Consider the following 25,820-nt stretch of genomic DNA (forward strand, 5'->3'; position numbering starts at 1 on the left):
CCTGCACGGGCACACGTGGCCCGGACAGCAGCCAAAGGACCGACCTGGCTCAGGGCACAGCTTGGTGCTCCGGCTCCCCAAGCTGCACGCAGAGCTGGTGGTTTGACATCATTTCCAGGCACTAGCCTGGCACGGCGGCCACCGGCTACGCAACGAGGCAGGGAGAAAATAATAATAATACTAATACTAATAATAACGGGCTCACGATAATTTTTGTGCAACATCAAAAACCACAATTAAAGAACTTTTTCAAAAATTTTAGACTGTTTCGGCTGTGTTGAAATCCATGCTTACATTATGGAAAGGAAACAGCACCCCTGGCAGCGGGCCACCAGCTCCCTATAAAGCTTTCCTGTCCAACTAGACACCCCAAAGCCCCAGGGCTGTAGCCTTGCTCCTAAACCTCTTTGGCAGCATGAAGTCTCCAGACAAATCAAGTGAATCACAGGCAGGGGAAGCCACCCACTGCTCCCAGCAGACACTGGTGATCCTTGTCACTGCCACCAGAGAGGAGCTGCAGCACCAGCTGAGCCAGCACTGTCCAGGGTGACAGAGGCAGGGCACAGCTTCCCCTGGGCTGGTAGGGAGCAGGTCTGAGCAGAACCCCATGTGCTGCCCCAGATCAGCTGGCAGGGAGAAGCACAGGCTGCCCTATGTACACGCTGGCACAAACACCAGCCAGCTCTGCTCTACTCCCCTCCCGCTACCTGGAATTGCTGCTCAAATAACTTGGCAGCAGCAAGCACCCCAGTACTCTGTCCCAGGACCTAATGCAAAGGTGGTGGTCTGCAAAGCCAAAAAAAGCCAAGGGCTCGGCCACGTGCAGCCCAGCCAGCAGGAGACACAACACCAGCCGGGACCCCCCACGCTGCCCTGGCGGCCCAGGCACAGTGCCTGGGGAACCAAGTGCTTGGCTGAGCCTGGGATGCTCAGCAGCCACCTTTGCACCGGGGGGGCACATGGTGACTTCCCCCAGAGCGAGTGGTTTGGGTCCCATTCCCAGGCCTGCAAGGGAAAATCCCCCCCAGGGCAGCCGCGGGGCAGCGAGAGGCCGTGACCACATCAGGATCAGGAGAGGAGCTGGCCAAGCTCTGCATCCTTCTTCCCAAACAGGAGTGGAGGCAGCACAGCTGCTCTGCCCCAGGCAATCAGGATGCCACGCTCGGCAATGGGCTCATGCAGGAGCCAAAGAGCCCCTCCAGGAAAAGCAGAGGGCACATGACACTGGTGGAGGGCTCAGTGCCAGGCTGATTTCACCCTGAGCACAGTGCAACACACCTGCCTGTTGCTACCTGCTCAAAGCTTGCCACTGTTTGCAGAAATTTAAGAGGCTGCAACTCTCTGCTTCCTCCAGGAACACCCCAAATGAGCACTGAAGGCTAGAGGCCCTGTCTGCAGCCACCCCAGACAGCCTTGCTGCACTGAACAGAGCACTTGGCATGATGCAGTTGGCTCTCTACTCCATGAGCCTCTTGGTGCAAAGTCATTGTCACTCAACACCACCAGAAGACAAACAGGAGCGACTCAGAGTTTAATTGGGTGCTTCCAGTGGTGGAATATACAAAGGATGACCAAAAGGGAGGACATGGGCAATGGCAAGGACCCTATTAAAAAAAAAATAGTCATGTAGATTTAAGAAAAATAAAAATTCTAGATTAAACCCAGCCCCATATCATAAAAATCCTCTCTCTGCATGTACAATGACTATTGCTATACACATGTTTAAAAAATAAATGCCCACAGCCTGGAGTGCGAAGGGCAGCACCACAGCTGTGCTTTGTGGCAGGGGAATCTGTAGTGTTTGGCTTTTAAATTAAAACATAAATAGAAGCATACAACATGCCAACAACCGAGTGGGTCAAATCCTCCTCTGCACATGGCTGGAGCAAGCAGGAGCAGTCCCTGCTAGGCCCAGCTATCAACCTTCATGTGCCCCAGTTCCTGGCAGGATGGGCAGCCCTGCCTGGGCACCACGCTGCCACTACATGCCGTTCTTCACCAGCTCGTGGATCCCATCCTCGTCAATGATCAGAGGCGTGCGGAACTCTCGGTCCTTCACGTACTTCTCCAGACCCTGGGGGAACGAGAAGCGGCTCTTTAGGAACACCCCGCACACCGCCTGCTCTGCTGAGCTGCCCACGGGTGCCTCTGCTCCTCTCCTGTGCTGGCAACCTGGGGGGCACTGCCCCAAAAAGCTCCCCGGTGAATTACAGTCGCTTTTGTGGCTTATCCCCTCGCACGTGTGCCCTGCCAGCCCAGTCCATCCGCAAGGGCCCCCCGAGCTCTGCAGGGCCAGTACTCACTTCTCCTCCGTAGGAGACAAGGGGAGAAATTTCACACTGGATTGGCAGGTCGTTTGCATCCTTCAAGCTGCAGTGAAAAATACACAGTCAGGAGAGTCAGGTACAGCCCGGGGGGACACAGATAGGGCTCAACATCTGCCGAGGCCAGGCAGGGGGTCAGGGGCTGTTTGGGGCCCACGCAGACCCCACCAGCGCAGAGCTGCCCTGGGTTAGTTAAGCCTTGCGTGCTCTCCACAGAGGTGCCAGCTAAAGTTTAGATACCACCAGCAACTGAAAGGGAAAAGAGCTTTAGATGGGGCTTCTATGGTGCCTTTCCATGTGTGTAACTACAGCAATGCCTGTGCCCCCGGCCCCGCTATTTTTGATGCTGCATGGAAACGAGTCACCCATTCCTTCTTCCTCTTGCAGCCCTGGGGTGATGTGAGACGCACTCGCAGAGCACGTTCCCATAAAGCAAGAAGTCTTGCTTTAAGCCCTCTCTTGCTTAAAGCACAACCTGAGGTCACAGGCTAAGCCCTTCTGCTCACTCAGAAACACTCCCTGCAGCACTGTTTGCTCCTCCTGCCTTTGCCTGTTAGATCAACTATCTTGGCTCCTCTCTTCTGCCTGTGAGCTGGATCTGGTGAGGAAAACGTCAGCTCCACACCGGTGCTGCCCACTGCAGCAGCACTGCTGGGCAGGGGCCTGTGTGGGGTCCCTGACCCTGCTCCTGCTGCCACCAGCCCTTGTAAGACACGCTTGGATGATCCCTGGATCCAGCTGGCATGTAAATCTGGGGGTGCAGCTGCGTGGACTGAACAAGCAGACATGGCAACAGCATCCCAGCCACTGGCCACAGCAGCCAAGCAGGCATGGCAGGATGCCATCCGTGACAATGCTCCCTTCACCCAGGTTTGAAGCTCCTTCCTCTGCCATGCACTCACTCAGTCCCCTCCTGTCACAGGTGTCAGTAAATAGAACTCACCCATCCCAACCCACACTGGTATTTACCTTGAGTGTTAGATTCAAGATAGTAGTTTTTAAAAAAAATTGACATTAACTGGTAATGAAGGGTAAACGTGGGACAAGGTGCAGCCTTTCTCCTGCATGTTAACTAGTGTGACGGCTTAGCCATAAGCCTGAAAACACCTGGAGTCTGGAGTTAAAACAGATAAAACAGCTGTATTCCACCAGAAAGTACCTGAAGGTAAAGCTCCTGAAACAGGGGAAGGGAACAAGATTGCTTACTCTGTGAGTCATTTACACTCACCAGCTCCAAGTCCCAGCAAGCCTGTGCCTACAGAACATAACGGAAGAGTTAAAACTTCCCCATGTATTCCCGTAAACTTTCAAGCACTGAGCCAGGGACTTTTCCTGGTGTCACGCTCTGGATCTTCCAAACTCAAGAGCTGGAGTCACACAAAGCCCAGCTGGCTGCTGCGCTCAGATTCACACGTGCTACATCAAAGCCTGCCTGACATTTGCTTCGTGTTTTTAATCCCGTTTTGGTCTGCCTGGACGCCTGGCGGACATCGGGAGATGGCAGCCATCCCCAGCTCTGGGACCGGCCAGGACCAGTCCCTGCTGTGCTGTGATAAGCAGGGGAGTGGCATCAAAGGATGCGCCAGGGCGTTTACCAACAGCATCCTACCTGCGGGGTGACCTTTAGGGGCTGCGTGCAGTCAGCATCAGGCTGCTGCCATCCTGCATCCGTGCCAACAGCATGAGCCCCCTCCAGTTATCCCTGCGGAAAGGAGCCCAGCAGGGAGCAGAGCTGCCTGCGCCCGCCACCGGGAGAAGCGGCGTCCCCTGTCCCCAGGGGTGACATGCCCCACGGCCCACATGCGCGCCCCAGCCCCGTTAGCCTGGCTCCGCCTGCAGCCCGTTAGTCCCTAAGCACAGCCCCGCCACCATGCACCTGGGACATGGATAGTTACTTGTCATTGACATCTGCTGGGCTGGCAGCTGACCTTCCGTTTGTGATGCTACACAGGAACAAACAAGGGTTAGCAAGGGGGGGAAAAACGAGTCTGGATCTACTGATCCCTAAAGAGGGCAGCGGGATGTCTTGTGGTTGAGGGATGCACTGATGCCAGCCTGGCTGCTGCATCAACCTGCTGGCACGCTCTGTCTTTAGGGAGTCACCTCCTCCCTGCAGAGGCAACCTTGGCTGTGCAATGGAGGCTGGGAGGACTCAGTTGAATCGAGTTGAATCAATTCAGTTGAATGCTGAATTGAGAAGGAAAGCTGCTGCCGACTGAGCACCGCTCCTGTTGTCACCACGCAACTCACAGCCAGCTCTGTCCACAGATCACCCAGGAGAGGGGACCCACAGCTGGCTGCTTCTGTGACACTGTTATCAGTGCTGAGATTGCCTTGTGCTTAATATCCAGCCCAAAAAGGAGCAGAAGTGACAGGAGAAGCAACTCACCGAGGGATGGCAGGGATGCGTGTGCCGTTTTCATCCACAAAGTGCCCCCCTGCATTGAGAACCCAGCAGTGGTGCAGGGACATCAAGGCATGTCGGGCTGTGGTGGGGTTGTCCTTGCCATTCTGGCTGTCTGCGTTCTTCAGTGGAGAGAACTCATCCTCGCGCAGCACCTCGTACACCACAAACTTCCTGGGGGAACACGGGAGGGTCAGGTTTGGAAACTGTGACTGCTTCCCTTGCCAGGGTGGCTGAGCTGGGCCCACAGCCCTCCCCCAGCCTACACCCACGGGCTGTTTTCACGGCCGTGCTCTAGGGAGAGGAGGGCCTGGCCTGTAGGGTCAGCAGATGTTCCTCTGGCACAGGAGCAGGGCTCAGGCCAGCAAAGAGGCATGACACGGCCATGGCTCCAGCTGCCATCCTGTCCTGATCCTGGGGCATCGCCAGTGGGCACACCCTGGCACAACCCCAGACGCTCTCAGAGCTTCCCCAGGGAGAGCCAGCAACCAGCCTGGACCTCACGGAGAGCAAGGGACATACTTGGAAAACTGGAAGATGTCGAAGACGAACTTCTCCATCTTAATCCCGTTGGGCTTCTCGGGTTGGATTAGCTGCCCCGTAGTGATGTCCACATGTGGGATCTTCTTCTCAGCCACATGGTGCTGCAGTTGTGGTTCGTAAGTGCTGCAACGGGCCAAGAAAGAGATGTCAGTGGTCGGTGCAAGCCACATCCCCAGCTCAGACACGGCTGCAGCAGGATGGCCGCCCTGCCCCAAGGTAAGGGCCACTCATCCCCCACAGCCAGGAGACACAGCCCCACACGCCTGCGCTCTGGAAGCAGCACCCAGATATGGCCCGGAGAACCCTTATCTCAAGGAAGGGGCTGTGCAGACAGGTGGGGGTCAGACCAGCTGTGCAGGGGCCTCATCCCAGCACGCCTGAAGCTCAATCAGCAGCCGGCGAGGCACAGCCAGCTCTGCTCGGCCGCAGCACTTCAGCGGCAGCAGCAGCATTCCTGTTCTGGCGCTCCAGCAGGCCCTTACTTGACCACATCTTTCAGGAAGGCAGTGGTGAAGTAGTGATTGGCGATGTTGCCTGCGTTGAAGAGCAGCCGCCCGTCCGGGCCCCGCTGCTGGGCAGTGGCCAGGGAGATCTCACTGTACTCCACCACCTGGTACACGCCGTCCACCCGGCACACCACGCCCACCGGCTCCGTGGGGTTGGTCTTCTCCACCACCTGCCCAAGGGAAGCACTGTCAGGGAAAGGCACCCAAAGCCCCACGCTTCAAACACGCTCCCTCGGAAACAGCGGGGCCTATCTAGAAAGGCTTCTTCCTCTGCTGGGACGGGGCAGGGATGAGGATGCTGGAGCCCTTCCCTCCCCGCTGCTTCTGGCAGTGGGGATTAGAGGAGGCTGCGATGGCAGGGGTGGGTGACAGGTGGCAGGCACACCCAGAGGGCACAGCAGGATGTGGCACCAAGCTAACGTGCAGCTGGCAGCAGGCACGGATATTTTTAGCCAGCTTGCTACTCACAATCAGAAGGCTGCTGGCTCAGCAGAGCCATCCCCCTGACCTTTCTCTCTTTCTTGCACCTCACACACCTCCATCTGGGCTGTGAGATACCCCGGCAAATCCCTACCCACCACTGTCACACAGAGCAGTGGCGCACAGGGGCACAGTGCTTTCTCCTTTCTGCATGCTAAGGTTTATTTCCTCTTTCTTTCATGCAGGTCAGGAGGAGAAACTGCCGTCCCTTTCTCAGTTTACCCTCTGAAAGCTGCAAGACCAGTAAGTCCCTTCACCTGTTTGCCAGAGCCAAGCCCAATGCAAACAAAACCTTTGGCTGCCAAGCCAGTCTTTAAGTAAAGCTTTAAGTGTGCAACGTCCTATCCACAAGACATGGGGCCGGGTTCAGTGCCAGCTGCACCCACCATGTCCTGGTCTGGTGCCCAGGATATCAGGCTGGGGACACCTGGCAGCTTATGGCAAGAACCCTGTCTGTCTGTGCTAGCCACAGCCACCCAGAAGAGAGCTGCCCAGCATCTGGGTGTGTGCCAGGCAGCTACAAAGGGCTCTCAAGCAGCCTCTTGACCCCAGGGGCGACCTCTGAGCCCTGGGCCTGTTGGTGCCATATTCCTGTGCCAGGCAGAAGAGCAGTGCCAGGCATCCTCCAGGATGCCAGGGGCAGGCAGGGCTGTGGCAGCATGTGTTACTTCGCCAGTGAGCTCCAGGTACTTAGCTATCCCTCCTGGCTGTGGCAAGCCAGCAAATGAAGGGTGAAAAGTCAGGGAAGCCAGGCAAGAAGCAGGACAGACCCCATCCAGTTCTGCAGAAGCAGTGCCTGCCTACTCCCAAAACCATACCTTGGCCCCGCAGTCTGCTCCCTTCTCCAAGCAGAACCCGATGAACCTGGGGTCAGCCACCTTCACCAGGATGTTGTCCACACAGTAGACATGGACACTCTGCACCCCTCTCCGCTCCATGTCGTCCATGATGCCGTGTGAGCCCAGGGCCCGGTACAGGCCCCCGTTGCCATCTGCAGAGGGAACGCCCCACTGTGGGTCAGCCAGCCACGCTCATCCTCCTTCCCCGTGGGCTGACGTGGAGGGTCATCAGCACAGCCGTACCACACCCTGGTCCTCCCTGCCAGGGCAGACACAGACACCTCCCAGCCTGAGTCAGCCACGGGCCAGGTCACAGTGAAGACTGCAGCTCCAAAAGCTGCTCCTCAGCACCATGGCTCACCCCTGCCCACCCCTCCTGTCAGCTCCTGGCCACCAACCTGGTGCCATAGCAATCTTGCCCTTCTCCTCCAGCAGGATTTTCCCATCAAATCCCAGGGCAGGCAGCATGCCCTGCTGGAAGAAGACGACATTCTCCTTCTTCAAGCCAAAGTACCGATGTTTGTGGAAGAACTCCTTGGTGGACTCCATAGTGCGGCCACTTGTCATAATGTACCTGTTGCAGAGTAGAAGACACCCAGTGAGCAGCGAGGAGAGGCAGGGTCTCGCACCACTCATCCCAAATGTGGGCAACACCCAGGACATGCTTTTCCCCCCTCCCACACTTAGGAGAATCTGACCTGCTGCGGAACCGACATTTTGACAAGCCAATGAAGGGTTTCACCCTTCCTTACAGCACGTATCTCCACAACCATACAACACTGTGCGTGGGACACCCAGCTGCGGTGGCCAGCTCTTGCCTTGTCTGTAAAGCACCTCAGCAGCTCATCTGCCCACCTCCCAACCCTGCACGGGGACATGAAAACCCTTCCCAAAGGTCTGACAACCTGGGACCTGCCAGTGCCACCCCGAGTCTTGAACCACTCACGCCAAGGGGCTATGGCCATTGCAAAGCGCTGGCATCAAGAGGGGCTATGCCAGTCCACGGTCCTTGGGCTGCCACGGGGCTCTGCATCAACCCAGGGGCTGCAGAGGGGAACTGCACCAATCCAGGCTAACCTCGGGCGGCCAAAGGGAACTGCACCAACCCAGCGGACCGCCGATACACAGAGGGCTATGCCGATCCACAGGACCCTGATCCACCAGTGCCAGCCGGACCCTGCCGGCACCACCCCACGAGCCCTGTCCCCCCGGGGCCGGGGCTCACCAGGGGATGTGGCAGGGAGTGCCGTGCTGCTCCTCCGCCATCTGCTGCAGCCGCCGCAGGCGCTGGGCCTGGAGGTGGAAGAGGGTCTTGCGGGACGGCAGCCCCACGTCGCACATGCCCTTGGGGTAGGGGACGCCGAGGCGGGTGCCCTGCCCGCCGGCCAGCAGCAGCGCGGCCACACGGCTCGCCGCGATCTCCGCCAGCCCTGCGGGAGCAGACACGCATGGGGCCCGCCGCGCCGGCACCGCGCCGCGCCGCGCCGCCCCGCGCACCTACCGCGCCTCTCCCAGCACGGCACCAGCCCGCGGTCGCGGGAGGCGCTGCCCAGCACGTCCCGCGGCACCGGCTCCATGCGCGCGTCCAGCCCCGCCGCCGCCGCCGCCCCGCCGCCGTCCCCGCGGGCGCGGCGGAAGAAGCGGTTGATCTCGGCCACGTCCATGTGGCACAGCTCGGCCGCCAGCGCCCGGCGGGCCGCGCCGTCTAGCTCGGGCCAGAAGCGCAGCACATGGTCCTGCCCGCCCACCGCCAGCCGCTCCCGCAGCTCGGCCGCCGCGTCCCCCTCAGCCCCGGCCGCCTCCATCCCGCCCGCCGCTGCCGCCGCCCCCCGCCGCCCTTTATAGCGTCCCGCTGGCCAATGGCCGGGGCCCGTGCCACGTGGCGCGCGCCGCTCGCCCAATGGGCGCCAGGGCAGGGGCGGGACCGCCCGCCCCCCTCGCGGCGCCCCCGCCAATCGGAGCGGCCGCTGCGGTGCCGGTGGGGGCGCGCGCCGCTGGCTGCCATGGCAACGCGCGCCACGTCAGCGCGCGGCCCCGGCGGGAGCGGGGGCGGCGAGAGGGGAGGGGAAAAAACCCCAAATCCGCCCCAAAATGAGCCGGCCGGGTCCCTGCGGAGGAGGAGCCAGCCCGGCCTGGCCCGCGAGCCTCGAGGCGTCAGCAGCGATGACACACGCACCACCGCTCGTGCCGTCATCGGGGTCGCGTGGTGTCCCGGGATGACAGGACGTGCTGAATTGGAAGGGACCCTCAGGGACATCGAGTCCAGCTCCCGGCCCTGCGCAGGGCGCCCCCAGGAGCCACACCCTGAGCCCGAACGCCCCTGGAGCTCTGCCGGGCTCGGTGCCGCGACGGGCCAGCGTCAGGGCGGGCTGCGGCCAAAAAACTGCTCACCCGCCGCCGCCCCGGCCCACGCGTGCCCCCGGCAGCGGCCCCGGGCGTTGTGCAACCCGCGGCTCTCCCGGGGAAGTTCTGCGTTGCCAGGCGGTTCGCCTGTGGACATCATCATTCTGGGAACCCTCCCGCCAGCGCCAGGGTGCGACGTGCCCCTGTGGGGCGTGGGTGAGCGGCGCTGCCGCAGGAAGCCGAGCCCCGAGTGACCGGGAGGGGACACGGTGGGCTCCGAGCCCCGAGTGACCGGGAGGGGACACGGTGGGCTCCGAGCCCCGGGTGACCGGGAGGGGACACGGTGGGCTCCGAGCCCCGGGTGACCGGGAGGGGACACGGTGGGCTCCGAGCCCCGAGTGACCGGGAGGGGACACGGTGGGCTCCGAGCCCCGGGTGACCGGGAGGGGACACGGTGGGCTCCGAGCCCCGGGTGACCAGGAGGGGACACGGTGGGCTCCGAGCCCCGGGTGACCGGGAGGGGACACGGTGGGCTCCGGCCACCGCCCCGGCGTGTGGCGCCCGGGAGATTGCCCGGGGATGCTAACTGGGAGTACAATTAGAGGAATGTGAAGATTTTTATTAGTGTCTTAACAGGAGTTATAACAGGTCAGAAATTACAGGGTAAATCACAGTTACTGCTCTCTGGATGGAATGCAGCTGGCATGAATTGAAACATATTCCATGATTATTTCCCATACAGACACATGCTAAGGGGGCTGGAGTGGAGTGGGGAAGCAAGTGGAGATAGCACATCCAGGCTCCGTGGAAATCCTCGAAGGGAGGGGGAACTCGGTGGTACCGAGCATGTGATACTTTGTGTATCCCCCGTCAACCAGAGGAGAAAAGGGAAGATGTCCTGCTGCTGAGCCAACAGCTGTCGTGAAATCCCCCTCCTTAGATGAACTTGCTTCGTTAAAGCCTAATAATAATGTTAACAGCCCCCTCCATCCCACAGTTCCCTGCCTCCAAGCTATGACCACCCCTCACTGAAACTGGAAGGAGTTCTGACAGCCATGGTCTCCAAGCACAAACACCAACGCTGCCATGGTCGGGTCACAGTCCTGTCCCCCAAAACTGAGGCCCTGTGACAGAGAACTTGCTCAGCTACATGGCATTTCAGTGTCCCACAAGAAGGGCACGCTGGACAACCACCTCGTACTGAAGCATTGTTTATTAATCACCTGTTTATTAAGCACACATCTGCTCAGCAATGGTGCGTGATGGGATACCACAATTGACACCTAACCTGAAGGGAGGCACGTGGTTACAGGATCCGGCACAGCAGCAGGAAGTGTACTGAACCCTCTGGAAGGAACCTGGCTACAACACGGTGCTCAGGTTATGTTGTTATGAGGCTGAAGACCAGTGAGAATAAAATTAGGAATACAGCTAAGAGCTGACTTGTGCTTTGGCCAGTGATTTAAACACTAGTTACCCTACAACTAGGGTAGGACTGTGTAGGTCGGTGCCACACTGAGGGTTATTGGCACAGACCAGGAAACCCAGCGAGCATCTGAGAAGAAAGCCTCAACAGCTGTGTACCTCAAGCAAGCAGTAACCTGGAGATGAGGAAAGCCAGGCCCATCCCAGACACACCACAACAGGCACCTTGGAGTGAATCACCGTGCACACTTCAGATACAATCTAGAGTTAAGGAACTCAAAGGTTTTAGCAGGGCTAAAACTTATGCCAAGACACCAACAGGTCACCGAGACACCAGAGTGAGCTTCATCTTGATAGAAAAAGTCTTTGAAGGCAGAGCGTGAGGAGTAAAAATACAATGCTTCTAAACCTCCCTGTACCCCACAGCCTGCAGAAGGGTGGATCCAGTGACAGGACAGAGATCAACATCTTCAACTCTTGCCAGGAGGAATATAAAGAAAAGCAGCTTTGGGTTTTTTTACCCAGCTCAGTGCTCAAGCCTGGTCAGTGAACATCTTGGAGAAAAATGTCTGGTAGCAGGAGTTTGCATCATGAGGATTTATTTAGCCCCTGTTAAAGAAGCTGAACAAAACCCCTGCCCAACTCTGGTGGAAGAGCTGCCATGCTGCAGGAACAGGCTGTAGCTCCTCTCTGAAAATCAATCCTGGCATAGTTCTATCTTTAGTTGTAAGAATTCTGACTGAAAAAGTCATGCTTGAAAGATGACAGAGCAGCTCACAATCCTAGACAAATGCATGTGAGAACTTTGAACACATCACATACCTGCACCCCAGCATCTCCCTGTCCCAGTGTTGCTGTAGGTGACAGACCTCACACTCTGCACCCAGGGAGCTCCCTGTGGCCCCACCTGGGCTGGCACTTTGCAGAGCAGGAGCTTTGGGCTGCTCCTGCCAGCTCAATGCTTCTGATATGGTGGCATTCAACACGTGCATGTCTGGACCAAAGCGCTTTGACCCCTGGCTCAACTCGCAGGGACAGCAGTAACGCAGAGCTGAGGAGGTCAGCCAAGACCCAACCATACTTTAAACACTGCTCTCCACACAGCAAAAACCCTCACCCAGTTACCATTCAATTCCTCCCAGACACTAAAAGGTGCTTCACTCAAAGGACAGTTAAATTAAAAGCAATGAATCACACACCCCACCTATGCAAAGGCTGCTGAACAGCTACATACACCAAAGCAGCATCATTCCCAGAAAAATCTGATCAGCAAATTGCACCTTAAAACTCATTGTGGGATTTTATTTTTTTTTCTTTTCCCTGGCAAGCCCACCATCTCAAAGGCAACAGAAGAATTCAGATTGGTCCTTTCTGAGGGAGTTTGGTAAGGGCCACAGTAGACAGCACTATACACCAGCACAGAGAGCAACTCAGACTCATGAAATGCTACAGACATTGGATCTCCTGACACAACACACACAGGGCAAAAAATCAAGAGGAACTTTTTAAGTGTAGGATTCCATCAAGTCCAGCATCAGCAAGATGCAAACAGTAAACTGCAAGGTAATTCAGGTATTATTCCAGGGATGGTCAGGGATGGTTCAGGCAGCTGTCCACAAGTATTTTGTCTGAAGAAAAGAATTCAGCAGGGCTTTCCTCCTCACTAAAACTGGGACCAAGACTACAAGTCAGAATACACTGGTGACTCTCTAAACAGGGCGTTTCACACTGTGCCCATCAGGAGCAGAGTGCCCACCCTGGAGGGAGAGGCTCTGCCAGGCGCATGGGTTTGGAAATCCCTGGGAAACAGCCTCTGCCTGCCCCATGGCAGCAGCTGACTGAAACGTGCTCCGGGGGGAAGTGATGCTGCTCGCCACAGGGTCTTCCCCAAAGGCATGTGGCTGTTGTCCCTGACACTGCGAAAGACCTTCTCCTGGCCAGTCCAGTCTGATGACTGATTAAGCCCTTTCCCTACAGGATCTCAGATTGCCTCAAGCCCTTTTTGTAACCTTTGAAGGACCAAAAGTGTCAGTGCTTCTAATCTACAAGTCTTACTGGGTTAATGCAAAACCAAACCGCACAACACAGAAAAGCAAGCGTGGGACCTACAACAGACAAATATTTGTTCTTATAAGACTCCTAAGGCAGGGGTCCTGCTGTGACACAAAGAATACTGTGTGCTGTAGCACTCCTTTCCAAAAATATCACTGAAAGACGCTTACATATCATAGATAATTTGGCATCAGAGCTAGGGAGCATCAGTGCCAGCACAGGGTATGTGCTAGAAAGATGAATCCACATGGCAGGGTTTTCACATCTACTCAGGCTACAAAGTGCTTACAGGTTGTGCTGGGACTGAGGCTGGCACTGCTCTGACCAGGTCTCCACCATCAGTCCCAGCCCACCCCAGGCATACAAGCAGGCTCAGCTCCCCACAGGCAGCATCATCCACACGTCACTGCCCAGCCCAGCATCAGCTGCATGGCTCTGCTCAGGTCACGAGGACAGGGTAAATCCACAGGCTCAGCAGATCCAATTTCATTGCCTCTCTCTGCTCTGTGTGAGGAGAAGACTCAAAAGTCCTCCTGGTCTGGTTTAGAGAGGATGGTGTTTCTGCTTCTTTATTTATAACAGGTATCAACAAAAAGCAGGCAAGCCTTCCTCCTCCTCCAACACTGGAGAGGAGGATTGTGTTATCGGAAAGCTTAACAAAGAAATCCTCTCCCCGGAGACAAGCCCAGCACTAAGGCCAATACTTTGGTCTGGCTTCAAATCACTGAGAAACCCTTGCCAGGATCTGCTTGGCCTCCAGGGCTCCCGCGGTCCACACTCCTGCCCCCCAGATGCCCCCCGGGCAGAGCCACACCCCCTGTAAATGAGCAAGCACAACACACACACAAGCAAGCGCTGAAAGGTCCCGGCCTCCCCAGCACATCACGAAGCAGCAGTAAAGTTTCAAAGCCCATTCAAGTCCTTTGCACCTCTCCTTCACAGATGACTCAGAAGCAGGGCTAGGAAGCTCTTTTGCACATTCAATTGTAAAACACTTGAGGAAGAGGAGCAAGACAACTCTCCTGATTGTTGCTACTGCCTACAGCAAGTTTTGGTACAGATATCCTCTCTTATAGGCACTCAGTGGGTAAAACGTAGCCACAACAAACTTGCCATCAAAAATCTTTCCAGTCAGCATTTTTTGGGCAGCTTTGGAATCACCAGCATTTGCATATTCAACAAAGACCTGAAAGAGAGAGAGGAGAAGTAGGACTTCCAGTGCACCATGCCACTTGCCCCCTCCCACCTCTGCAATGGGGGAAACCATTCCTAAACAAATTTTTCCCCTCCATCCTTGGTTGAGCAGAGAGCACTGGAGCTAAGAGTTGAATCTCTAAACTGGGATTTCATCTCCTGCTCCTCCATTTAGTAAGGTAGGAGAAAGTATGCTGGTGGTCTATACCCTCAACAACTTCTCTCCCACCCACTGGCTTCTCCTCTTCATTCCTTCTATTCATGCTAAAGCTGATTGGGCACCTCCCAGGTTAGGTAACCTTACATAACCAGGAAGGAACCTGTGCTGTCCTTCAAAACAGCCATTTATTTTTAGCACTGCCACCAGCCAGGAGATTTCCAGGCACTGAGCAGCAGTCCTGCAGCACATGGAGTGTACGCAGGAACACGCAGCTTCTTCTCCCCATTCACTTACTTGGCCTTTACCAGGATTCTCCTTTGGAATAAGCAAGGAAACCACCGGTCCATATTTCTGACACTCCTCCCTTATGTCTTCCAGGATATCTGGGAAGGGAAAGAGCTGGTTGGCTTTCACTTTGCAAACTACAGCGAGCCAAGAAACAAGCGAAGGCAAGATGAACACATCAAGAACACCCGGACAACAAATATTCCTTTCCTCTCAATTTAAAATAAACAAGCATGGGGTGACAGAGCAGAAGCTGACACTGATTAAAGGCCGTGTAATGAGATGGAAGTGTCTGAACTGAGGCTCAGGAACAGAGACCTGCAGGCAGTGAACCTCCAGCAGCAGGTTCCAGTAGCTAAAACACTGGGGATTTAGGAGTGCCTGCTATTCCACTTGGAGGAGAGGAACTGAAGGAACCGGCACAAACCTTTCTTTGTGTGAGCGGAACTCGGCCTTTCAACTCGTGTCCCCAGAGCGCTCTCGTTTGTGCGGCTCACATGGATTTGACAACACGCAGAAATGCAAATCCCACCACTATGCCTGCCATCCACCACGCTTTAGGAACTCCAATGAGATCCTGGGTAAGTTCATTAGCAAATTTTTAAGGATCTGTGCTATTTAGCTTCCGAGTCCTGTACATATCCAGCAGAAGCTCAGAGCCACAAACACATTGTGAATTTGGTGGGCATCTAACCAAAGAAAAAAAAAAATATTCTTTTTTTTTTTAATCTGGGATTCTTCAAGAATTCCCTACAAGCTCAGCTTTCTCCCTCAATCTCAGTTTAGTCTCTGTTGGTGCAGTTGACCCCTTGCAACCAAAGCTCAGCTGGGCAGCTCTGTGCCTATTAATTGCTCACCTGCTTGCTCTCACATCCCCAGAGCCACCGAAAACAAAGTCTGTAAGACAATATTGCTACATGGCAATTGCACCAACCTTCATATTCTTCTTCACACTGCAGAGAAGCATCACTTAGAACATTTAGCAGCCTCAGCACAGGTGTGGGGAGCATCACCAAGTCTTCAATATGGGGAGCTGTTTGACACCCAAAGAATTAAAGAAACAAAGTCAATGTCAAAGGAGCAAGCAAACAGGAAGCTGACTCAATACTCATTGTGATACTCAAGCACTTACTGCTCTTTGCAGTACAGTTTTGCTTCTCTCCACTGTTAACTGCATTCATAGTCTGATTTCTCCATTTCCATCTTATCTTTACCTGTGTACTGAGAGACTCTTCCAAAGGGTGCAGAATAATTGCACTCTGCAATTCTGAGGCTAGCTCTGAAATTGCTTTTCAAATTAAAGCTAGAGTTGTGTCTACTTAGCCCAGTCTCAAAAACTGATGTGACCTCAAGAACTATGCTAGTTGAACAAACTACCCCATATATATATGGAGATGTGAGAAGATCAAAGGAATACTCTGCAACTGCCTCTCCTGTCACTGCTCCCAGACAAGCTAAAAACAGGCTGGCCAACTTCCCTAATTCCAGTTCTTCAGCTGTACTAAGGCACAGGCCCCAGATCTCCTTAGAGTATCTTTTAGGTCTTTCCTGAACACCACATAAACCCTCCTCCCCTCAAAATCCAATTGCAATCCACTGTTTTGAAGACCACCGTACTTAAGCTACTTAAACAATGCAGTGCTGTAGAATCAGGCATGGCCACAAGGTGTGTGAACAGTGATCCTTGAAGGACTTCACAGAAGCAGAAATAAAACCCTTTGGGTGCTGGACATGGGGCACTTGGCTCTAGAAAACAAGCAGCTCCAGGATGGCCTGTGCAGCTCCCACAGATGCCACTGAGGAAGAAGACAACAGCCAAGGAGAAAAGGCTAATGACAAGCTATGAGAGTCACATTCTGAGGATAATCAGCCCTCTAGAAACCCAAAGCCACAGGGACAGTGTCACTTCTGCAGGGAAAAAAAAAAAAAAAGCTTTATATTATGTTCCTGTACACTAGTGACAGGCCATTAATGAATTTAAGATCTGGGCACCCAACTTGTAGTACTTGGAGAGTGTTGATGTGTCTATTTGTTTTGGCAGCTACAGCAACTGAACATAATAGCAGGACCTCACAGCTCTGCCACTTTACATTTGGAGGGGAGAGAAAAGGGAAATGGCTTAATTTCTCCAGTCTGAGCCTTCTGACTGTGCCAGCAAAGTGAGCTGTTATTTTCTGGGAAATACTTTTCCCAGCTAAGCACACAATGCCTGTGAGGGAGCTGACATCTCTGCCAGGCACAGTCAGATGTTGATCTCACAGTGCAAGAAGAGATGCAAGGCAAGCACAGATGCTGTAAATCTGCCTATCATGGAAAAACCCTTAGGAAAAGCTCAGAGTGTGAAAGGCCTTATCAGAAGAGATGATTCCCAGACAGCTCTCAGGGGCAGCCCTTTGAAGAAAGGTGCTGTCTTCAGATAACCAGGCATGTTCCAGCTCCTAGTGTGCCTCTAGGACTATTCTTCCATAGGACTATTTGCAACCAAGACACATCAGATGAACCGAAGACTAAAAGAACATTTAAGTGTCACCATGGTCTTATATGCTACTCCTTTTATTTGCAGAATCACAGAATCGTTTAGGCTGGAAAAGACCTTTTAAATTATGAACTCCAAGCTGGCATGGCCAAGCCCATCACTAAACAATGTCCCCAGATGTGCCACATCTACACATCTTTTAATGGGCATAGTGACTCCATCACTTTTCTGGGCAGCCTGTTCCAATGTTTGACAACCCTTCCGCTGAAGAGATTTTTCCTAACAACCATCTAAATCTCCTCTGGTGCAACCTGAGGCTGTTTCTTCTAGTCCTGTCACTTGCTGCCTGGGAGAAAAGACACTAAAGTAAATCTGTCCTTCATTTTCATATGTCTTTTTCCAGAGAGGGAGACAAACCAACCCCTGGAACTGAGACACCTGGTCTTCCTGTACTCAAGTGACAAATACATTTCTGGCAATCCCCCTCTGCCCTAGGAGGTACTTTCTGCCCAGCTCCTCTGCAAATGCCAGGTGATGCCAACCACACTGACAACACAGGAGAGAACTCGATGAACTGGAAAGTCAAGACTTAGCTGTATATGACAAGGAAAGCTATTGTCAGCTGTCTTTGCTCTAAACAGCAAAGCTGTGTCCAAGTGAAAAGCAATGACAGGTCATTTTCTGACTTGCTGGGAAAGCAGCAGTAAATGCTTCTCTGTGCAGACAAGCATATGTGCAAGTCTGTCAAAGAAAAGAAGCAGCAAAGAGAACTAAGAAAAACGGAAGCTGTTATATAAACTCCAAGCACTAACCACAGAAGCACCTTCCTCAGTACAGTGAGAGGTCTGTGTGTTTAAAACCAGCCCAGAAAGCACTGCCAATATACAATTCCCTCTGCTCTAAAGCAGCACCGGGTGCAAGGTTCAGCCATGGAAGGCAGCTTTGATTAGAACAGCCCCAGCTTCTAAGACACATGTGAAGTTAGAAAACAGGAATGAGTTTGCTACCTTTGCCTGACATACAGAAATATCAGTTATCTATAAGAAGCAATCCTTAATAATCTTGGCTGCAAGGTGCACCAAGGAGCTTAAGAAAAGCAGGGCTAAGATTCAAGGGGAAATGCTAGCTCAGCCTGAAGCATTAATTTATGCTTCAGAAAACCTGAATGCACAGCTCCTCACTGGTGCTCTTGAAAGCAGACAAGCTCTGGAGAATGCTACTCAGTTGTATTTGGAACAGAAAACAAGGAGGGACACAAGCCTAAACAGCCCACCTTTGCTAACTGCCTGCAACGCACAAGGGGAGGACTTGAGGAAACACCACTATTTTATTAATCAAAGGGACAGCACTAGATGAAAGTGACAGTGACATCCATGATCTGCCACACAGGTTACTGCAGCCCAGTCACTGCAGAAACAGGCTGCCACAACAAACCACCTGTACAGAGGCAGCAGCAGATGCCACTATCAGCCCATGCCCAAGGTGCTCACATTCCTGGTGATTTCTAAACTGGGAAACGGTGTAAGAAAACCCATCCATTCACCATAAATAGCACTGCACTCTTCAAAAGCACCTCAACAGTCAGAATGTTAGGTAAATATCCTGGTTATTTCTGTGCCCTCAGATGAATGCTGCTGCCAATACACTTTTGAGGGCAGAGTCCAGCTAGGAAAAACTGACAGCCTGTGGGGCTGGAGGAGTAGGGCAGCACTGAGAGCACAGGCATTACTCTGACCTCCCTCCTGTGGCACCATGGAGAGCTGGCAAGTGCCACAGAGGAGCAGCGATGAGGCCAGACCAAGAAACAATAGTTAATTGCCCTCTGTGCTGCTTCCAACACATGCTGTGAGAGTCCTGAGCAGGGGCCACGGCCACAGCTTACCAAAGGGAATGCTGAAGAACGGGCTGCATAAAGCCTTCTCAGCAGAGGCTCGTTTTCCTTGGTCACAATGAAGCATGCTGTAAGAGAAGATACCTTTATGTTCATGCATGTGACATTCCTGCACTGACACATTCCACTCAGGCTGGAAGCTAGCATAGAGGAACACCCTATCTTCGGGGTGGTTATGGTACAAGGAAAAGAGTGGGAAGCACATCTTGCAATTTGCAGCTGAAGCACACCAGAAGGATCCCCTGAAAGCATTTTGGGTAGATTGCAGAGCAGGCTTTCCTTCTTGATGTCTCTCAGCACCAAGTAATGAAAATTGCTCACTTACAAGTCTACAAGGAGCACAGCATGTTCCAGCTCCACATCCTCAGGCCATTCATCCCACATCTCAGGCATACATGCAGTCTCATGAGAGTGATCACACTCCAAGGTGCTCCCACATCTTTTCACAAATGGGATTCAAAGCAGGTAATAACCCAGAGCTTGCCTGAGAATATCCCTAACTTGGCTTTACCAGGGCTCCCAATGCTATTTGTGCCAAGTTGTGTCTTCTTCCCTCTGTAGCCTTAGAGCACAGTCACAAGACAGTGAAAACAACCCCCCTGGCAGACTCCTCAGGAGAGTTGCAAAAGTGCCTTTGAATCTTGGCAGCAGTGGAGAGCAGCACTTTCTGCCTCTTTCCTCATTTTTTATGATAACAATCCCCAAAAGCAGCAAAGTCTGCAGTTTTCTCAAAATACAATCTCTCGGCTGCAAGTGCAAAGCACTGAAACAGCAAATGATCAACATCATGACTGACACTCTCTATGTGCTTACTCCAAATTGTGCCAAAATCAGAGGAACTGAAACATCTCTGCTAATGCTTGCACTTGTTACCAGCAAAGGAGATTAAAAAAATTGGAAAAAAAAAAAAAAAAAAAAAAAAGAAAAAGTGTTAGCTGTAGGCTCTGAGTTGCTAAGAGCAAGGCTTGACTTTACAGAGCACACGTTTAAGCAACAGCTATCAAATATGCTACAGTACCTTTTGATAAGGTCTCTGAGGTGATAAGCTGGAATGGCTGAATTAACCACCCCCTCACTGGCAAATATGCGATCAATGATGGCAGAACTGTTTGTCTGGAGAGAAAAAGAAACAGTGATTAGGGAGGTAAAAACCAGACTGTGCAAAGCTTGCAATATCCTATCGTTTTCCAGAGTGGATGCAGAGGGCTGTGGTTCTCTGGGGTTTTGTGAGAGATCCCCAATGCCCAAGCCTCACATGTTAAACTAGAAGGCTCACATCAAATCAACTTTGTCCCATTTGCCAGCAAAAGCTGGAAATTTCCACATGCAAGTAACTTTTCTGTTGCTGTGGAGATTCTGATGCTGAAAGGATACTCTTTCTGGGAAGAGGAGCACAAAAAGTTATTTCACACAGAGCAGAGGACAGTCAGGTTCCAGGCTCACAATACAGAGCTTTCATCTTGTTTTCTCAGGATACAGACTTACAAGAAGGTCCCCAAATTACAGCTGACATTAAACTATACCCAGCAAATAATTCCTCTGCCATTGTGCTGCTGAACTAGCTGACAGACATCAGCCATTGATTTTGTTCTTCTTCCTAGGTCACAACTACAGCCAGCACCGCTTGCCTACCAAATCTAGACAAGGCACAGGCTCCAAACAGAGACTCCTGGAATACTCCTATTTCAGTAACCTGAACACAAGTAGCATTCAGACAAGCCAGTTCCATAGGGCAGGTGGGTCTTTAAGGCTCAGAAATCTTAATTCTCAAGACAACAGGATTAGATAAACAGCCTGGAAACACTACCTAGTTGCCAGGTGCTACCTCACAAATCCAGATTATGAATAAGAAGCAGAAGGATTCATTTGGTGCAAGCAAGAACTGTCTCACCTTCCATTCCTGAGATTGGACTGTATGTTTCAGTTTCATTCCTGAGAACATTTCCAGTAAAACGATTCCCAGACTCCACAGATCCACAGCAGAGGTACACTCAGTCTCACTCTGGAGCCCTGCCTGCGCCAGGCAGTTCTGCAGTTCTGCCTCTGGAGCCCGATACCCGTCTGTTTGAATGTATTTCACATCCTACAGGAGACCAAACACACGGAAAGTTGATTTTCCACACTCAGGTTCTCCACTCTATCCTTAAATCAGTTCTGATATCCTTCAAAGAGGTCCCCAAAATACTACTGTAAAGCCAGTTGTGCAAGGCAGGCAGTTCAGCTCCCTATACTGCTGTGCTGAGGGAAAACCAGGACTGTCTGGAAGAAAAACATCTCCCAGCAGAACAGCACTAACATCTGACCTCTGAAACACAGCACTGCTGGGAGGAAGGGGCTGGATGTTCCTGTGGACTGGCCCTTTAACCTCTCCTACATGCAGATGATGCTAGAAATTTTGGAATAAGGGTTGAACACCCACAATACGCTTCCACATCAGCTGCCTGAGAGCACAAACAGCCCTGTCTGAGCAGAGAGCATCAGGAGCTGCTGCCATTGTTCAAGTGATGCTCTCTGGAAGCAGGCAGCTAAAATGCTCAGACAAAGAAACCATCAAAGGCACTTCCCATGCACCTCTTCCATCTTCCCCGTGAAGCCTCAACTGCTGCACAATCAGTACTTGCCCAGCTGCCGTGGCTGGCACAGTGAGAGGAAATGCCCACATGCTGCCTGCTCCAAAGAAACTAGGGAATTACAGAGTCACACAAGTACTGGCTGGAGGGGCTGCTCTGAAGGCTCCAGCCCAGTCTCCTGCTTTCAGGCAATACCTGGTCAGTCAGCTGCGGCTTTGTCCAGCCAAGTCTTCTGTGTCCAAAGACAAACTGCACACTGGGTCTTTTTAACACGTGGGGGCTCATTTTAGACACACTGATGCAACACAAGGAATGACAGAAGAATATGCAAGCCTACTTTCTCCTGGATAAGGCACAGGATTAGGAATTCTTACCATGAGAATATATTCAGACCAAGATTATGTGGTTCTCTGACTGAAAATAAAAGTTTACAGAGCTCAGAAGTGGTTTATGAACTTAAAAATGATACACAAACTGCTCATTCTTGTCCCTCTTCCTATCAGTAGGGAGCAGAACCTCCGGCATGGCAATAGCAGCAACTTGGCAGGCTCCCAAACAACGTTTAGAGATAGAGAAAACACTGTGATCAATGGCACCAGCAAAAAGAGCAAGAGGGAATTTCACTCCTACCACCTAAAGCATTTTGAGAGCTTTAGGTTGAGTGGTTGAGACCTTGCTCTGTGTACAACCATTCCCTGTTAAACAGCAATGGCAGGAAATTTTGTCTAAGGATAAGCTGGGCAGGGCTGTCCTAAATAAAAGTAGCATGGTCTTTGACTCAGATAAGGAAATTATACATGCAGGCTGTGGCCCAAGGCAGGGGTGAGGACGGGACACTGGTACCTGATGCACATTCAAAGCAAGGTCAGAAGGTTCACCCATACAACCAGTGTGTTTTTGAGAAAAGGCAAAGGAAACTCAGCCCAAAGAAAGCAAATTGGAAGAAACCATGGAAGCAAATAAAACACCCCATCAACTATTATGAGGCAACTCACACAGCAAGCAGCAAAACACAGACCTGAATTAAATAAAAATACCTGCATTAGACACAGGACACCAGGAGCAGGTATTTTGCTGATAGACAGCAAGAGATTACCACCAGAAACTCAGCCAAGAATGTGGGAGAACTGAAGACAACACGGGGGAGTTAAGAAGTGCAAACATTAAAAACAACTCCTGTACCAAAGAATTCAGAGATAGGTCACCCACACAACCCTCTATTATTCACAATCAGTGGGCTGTGCTGCCAATACCAGGTAAACCAGTAAAAAAGTATATAAATTTAAAACTGCTAAGCAGGTAAAGTGCATGGAATAGGGACAAAACAGGACACTGCAGGAAGGCACAGAAAAAATTACCATCTATCGGCCAGTGATTAAAGGCAAGTGTGCTACAAGGTTACCTGATGGAAAAGCTTTACTGAGACTCCTCACAGGCCGCTACTGAGAGAGGGAGGAGTGAAAGGAAGATCTATCAAGCCAACAGCAGAACCTCCTGAGGCTCTCTGTTTCCATCAGAAGCCATGGAAGAGAATAAAATGGCCAAGGACAAACAACTCAGTATCACCAAAACAAAAGCGACAGCAAGAAGACTGAGCAGGAGACCAGCAAATGGGACAAAGAGTAGAACAGGTGGAGATTGTCTGTGTCAGTAAAGAACAGCCCATCCGGGACCAGACCACGGACTTTTGATACGTGTGGGAAAGAAACATCCAGACTTCCCGAGGAAGGGAGGCTGCTGAAGATAGGGTGAAAGTAAAGGCAAGCACAAGGACACTGCCAGAGATAACACGCTTGGCTAGGGAGGCTGATGGCAAAGCCTGGATTACTACGACACTTGATAAGGGATGATGAAAGGGAATTCTATATTTCTGGCTGCTCCCATTCATCTGACCACATAAAAACTACCAAACTTTCCAGGAAGCTGAGACACCACTTTTCTCAGTGCATCATTAACACTGGAATTTGTAGCACAATGGCCAAGACATCGAAACAAACCAGAGACATTCAAGCAGAATGGGAACACAGTTTCAGTGTCTGGGGCAGACATCATTTCAGCCTTTCCAGTTAACGCTCAGCACCAGCTCAGCTCCTACTCTGATCAGGCCACATGGAAAACATCACAGAGCCACACAACTCAACACAGAGCCATCTTGCCTCAAGAGTAGCACATTCCAAACCTGATTCCCCTCTTTGAAGCTAAGTCCAAAGTCAATGAGCTTAAAGCACTCCTCTTCTGCACTCCACAGGATGTTGCGTGGCTTGAGGTCTGCGTGCACATAGCCTTTGTGGTGCAGGAAGGCCAGGGCTTCCAGGACATCTCGGGCGCAGTGCTGGATCATCCACATGGAGCAGCCCTGGTTGCTGGAGTGCAGCAGCAGCTCGGACACGCTGATGTCCAGCAGCTCCAGCAGCAGACAGCGAGACGGGCCATTGGCAGAGTAATGGTTGGTGAACACGCCATAGAGTGTCACTACAAGGAGACACAGGGACAGGCATCGGTAACGAGCGTGCAGCCAGCACCTTCCACCGCTGCACACCACAAAAGCTGTGGCAGGCAGCTCAGATGTTTCGCAACGGGTGATGTTCAGAGAGATGGAGAACCAGGGAGGAAGGAAGAAGCAAGGGAAAAGCAGCCATGTCACCCCAACAAGCTTCAGAGGACAGGCTGGTCTCACAGCACTCCCCAGGCTCTGCCAAAGTGACAGGGCTGAGTGCTCCTGCTCAGAAGGACAGTCTCTGGGACACGGATAAGCACATCCCAGTGGAAAAACTGGACGCAGTGCCACTCTTTAGAGACATGTCAATCTCACCCCGCGACAGACGAACTTTGCAGAGCGGGAACCCATGTGCTGCCTGGGTGTCTAGGCACACTAAGGCATTAAAAAACATTTCACAAAGCATTTCACAGCCGACAAAAAATGTCAGCGGTGGGTGAACTTTGGCACTTCCAGCAATCACCTCTGACACACAGGCTTCCTCCCTTCCCCGGCTCATTCCCACCCACGAAGGCAGCCCTGGAGCTGTAGCACAGTGGGAACACACTGTCCCACGGCTGTCCCGCAGGGAACCCGGTCCTTGCTGGGGCTCTGGCACCCTGCCCAAAGGAGGACTCCAGGGTGCCCTGCTTGCAGGGACCCGCTCTGCCCATCCCTCCTGCCCACCCTGGGGATGTCACCTGCAGAGCCCCCACCCAGGGAAGGGGTGGGCTACCCAGAAGCACCCACTGCAGGGAAGCACCACTGCTTTGGGATGTCCAGGCTAGGGGCCCTCAAATCTGCCCACCCAGGGGTGCCAATCCGAGGGGCACATTGGCCTGGGGATGCGTTTGGGAGCGATGCTGCCCGTATTCCCGAAGCAGCTGCGAGCTCCCTTCCTTGGCTGGGAGGGTTCTCTGGAGGCACCAGCTCGGCAGGGGGAGATTGCCCTGGGGGGTGCTCTAGGGCCAGAGGGTGCCCGAGCAGAGGTGTTCGGGGGCCGAGGCTGCGGGGTGCGGTGCAGGGGTGCCGTTACCGATGTTGCGGTGCCCGCGGAGCTGCTCCAGCGCGGCGCGCTCCTTGCGGAACCCGTACTCGGCGCAGTCGGCGACGAGCGGGCGGGCGCCGGGGCGGCGAGCGGGCCCGGGCCGCGGCCCCGGGGGCGGCACGAACTCCTTGACGGCGCCGGGGGGGGCCCGGGGGTCCCCGCAGCAGCGCACCCGGTACACCGAGGCCGAGGAGCCGCTGCCCAGCGGCGCCTGCACCTCCCACAGCCGGCCCAGCGCCTCCAGCAGCGGCGGCGCCGCGCCCCACGCGCACCCCGACATGGCGCCGTCCCGCCTCACATCGCCGTCCCGCCGCCGCCCCGCCGCTGCCCCGGCACCGGCCCCGGCCCCGGCCCCTGCCTCCGCCGCGCTGCGGCCGCCATGGCACCGGAAACGGGGCGGCACGGCGGCGGCACCGCCCTCGGCGGGGCGGGCCCGCGGCTCGGGAGCGGGCGGGCCCGCGGTACGCCCGGGGCCGGCGCCCTCTGCCCCGCTGCGGCGGCTCCAGCGCCCTCAGCAACCCCGGGGATCGCGCGCCCTCAGCCCAGACATCCACCAGGGCTTCCGCCGGGGCGCCGTCTCCGCAGTGCCCCCGAGGCCCGGTCCGCTCAGCCCGGGCACAGGCGGGCTCCAGTGGCCTCGATAACCTCGGAGTTCTGTCCCCTCGGCCCGGGCACCGGCGTGCTCCCATTACCGCAGCACCCACGGGATCCGGTCCCCTGTGCCTGGGCGCGGGCGGGCTCCAGCGCCCTCAGCCCAGCCATCACCCAAGCAGAGCAGTTCTCCACCCCAGTCTGGACACCACC

The 25,820-nt window shown here is 53.7% G+C and overlaps 2 protein-coding genes across 2 annotated transcripts; both read right to left on the bottom strand.

The window, feature by feature from the left end:
- Window positions 1-1,512: 1,512 nt before the first annotated feature.
- UAP1 (UDP-N-acetylglucosamine pyrophosphorylase 1) lies at window positions 1,513-8,901 on the bottom strand. Its single transcript, XM_053985641.1, has 10 exons — window positions 8,598-8,901; window positions 8,322-8,526; window positions 7,495-7,670; window positions 7,076-7,248; window positions 5,754-5,947; window positions 5,251-5,394; window positions 4,714-4,902; window positions 4,220-4,267; window positions 2,304-2,370; window positions 1,513-2,074 (listed from the first exon to the last, which is right to left on the bottom strand). The coding sequence occupies exons 1-10, from the start codon at window positions 8,899-8,901 to the stop codon at window positions 1,982-1,984; spliced, it is 1,593 nt and encodes a 530-aa protein (XP_053841616.1). The 3' UTR covers window positions 1,513-1,981.
- Window positions 8,902-10,634: 1,733 nt separating this feature from the next.
- On the bottom strand, window positions 10,635-25,347 carry UHMK1 (U2AF homology motif kinase 1). Its single transcript, XM_053985642.1, has 8 exons — window positions 25,005-25,347; window positions 23,672-23,964; window positions 20,814-21,005; window positions 19,941-20,035; window positions 18,914-18,990; window positions 15,490-15,588; window positions 14,565-14,653; window positions 10,635-14,102 (listed from the first exon to the last, which is right to left on the bottom strand). Exons 1-8 carry the CDS (start codon window positions 25,294-25,296, stop codon window positions 13,956-13,958), a joined length of 1,284 nt encoding a protein of 427 aa, XP_053841617.1. The 5' UTR covers window positions 25,297-25,347; the 3' UTR covers window positions 10,635-13,955.
- Between the last annotated feature and the right edge of the window lie 473 nt (window positions 25,348-25,820).

This window comes from Vidua macroura, chromosome 9, assembly GCF_024509145.1.
Source record: "Vidua macroura isolate BioBank_ID:100142 chromosome 9, ASM2450914v1, whole genome shotgun sequence".
Taxonomy (NCBI): Eukaryota; Metazoa; Chordata; class Aves; order Passeriformes; family Viduidae; genus Vidua; species Vidua macroura.

Excerpts from the sequence above, each read along its gene's own strand:
- UAP1 (XM_053985641.1), bottom strand. The coding sequence starts at position 8,901 with ATGGAGGCGGCCGGGGCTGAGGGGGACGCGGCGGCCGAGCTGCGGGAG. Across the intron at positions 5,948-7,075 it reads GAGCAGACTGCGGGGCCAAG|GTGGTGGAGAAGACCAACCC; the intron begins GTATGGTTTTGG and ends TCCCTTGGGCAG. Across the intron at positions 4,268-4,713 it reads CGCATCCCTGCCATCCCTCG|CATCACAAACGGAAGGTCAG; the intron begins GTGAGTTGCTTC and ends GTTCCTGTGTAG.
- UHMK1 (XM_053985642.1), bottom strand. The coding sequence starts at position 25,296 with ATGTCGGGGTGCGCGTGGGGCGCGGCGCCGCCGCTGCTGGAGGCGCTG. Across the intron at positions 18,991-19,940 it reads CTCAGAGACCTTATCAAAAG|CATGCTTCATTGTGACCAAG; the intron begins GTACTGTAGCAT and ends CTTCTCTTACAG. Across the intron at positions 14,654-15,489 it reads GTGTGAAGAAGAATATGAAG|ATATCCTGGAAGACATAAGG; the intron begins GTTGGTGCAATT and ends TTCCCTTCCCAG.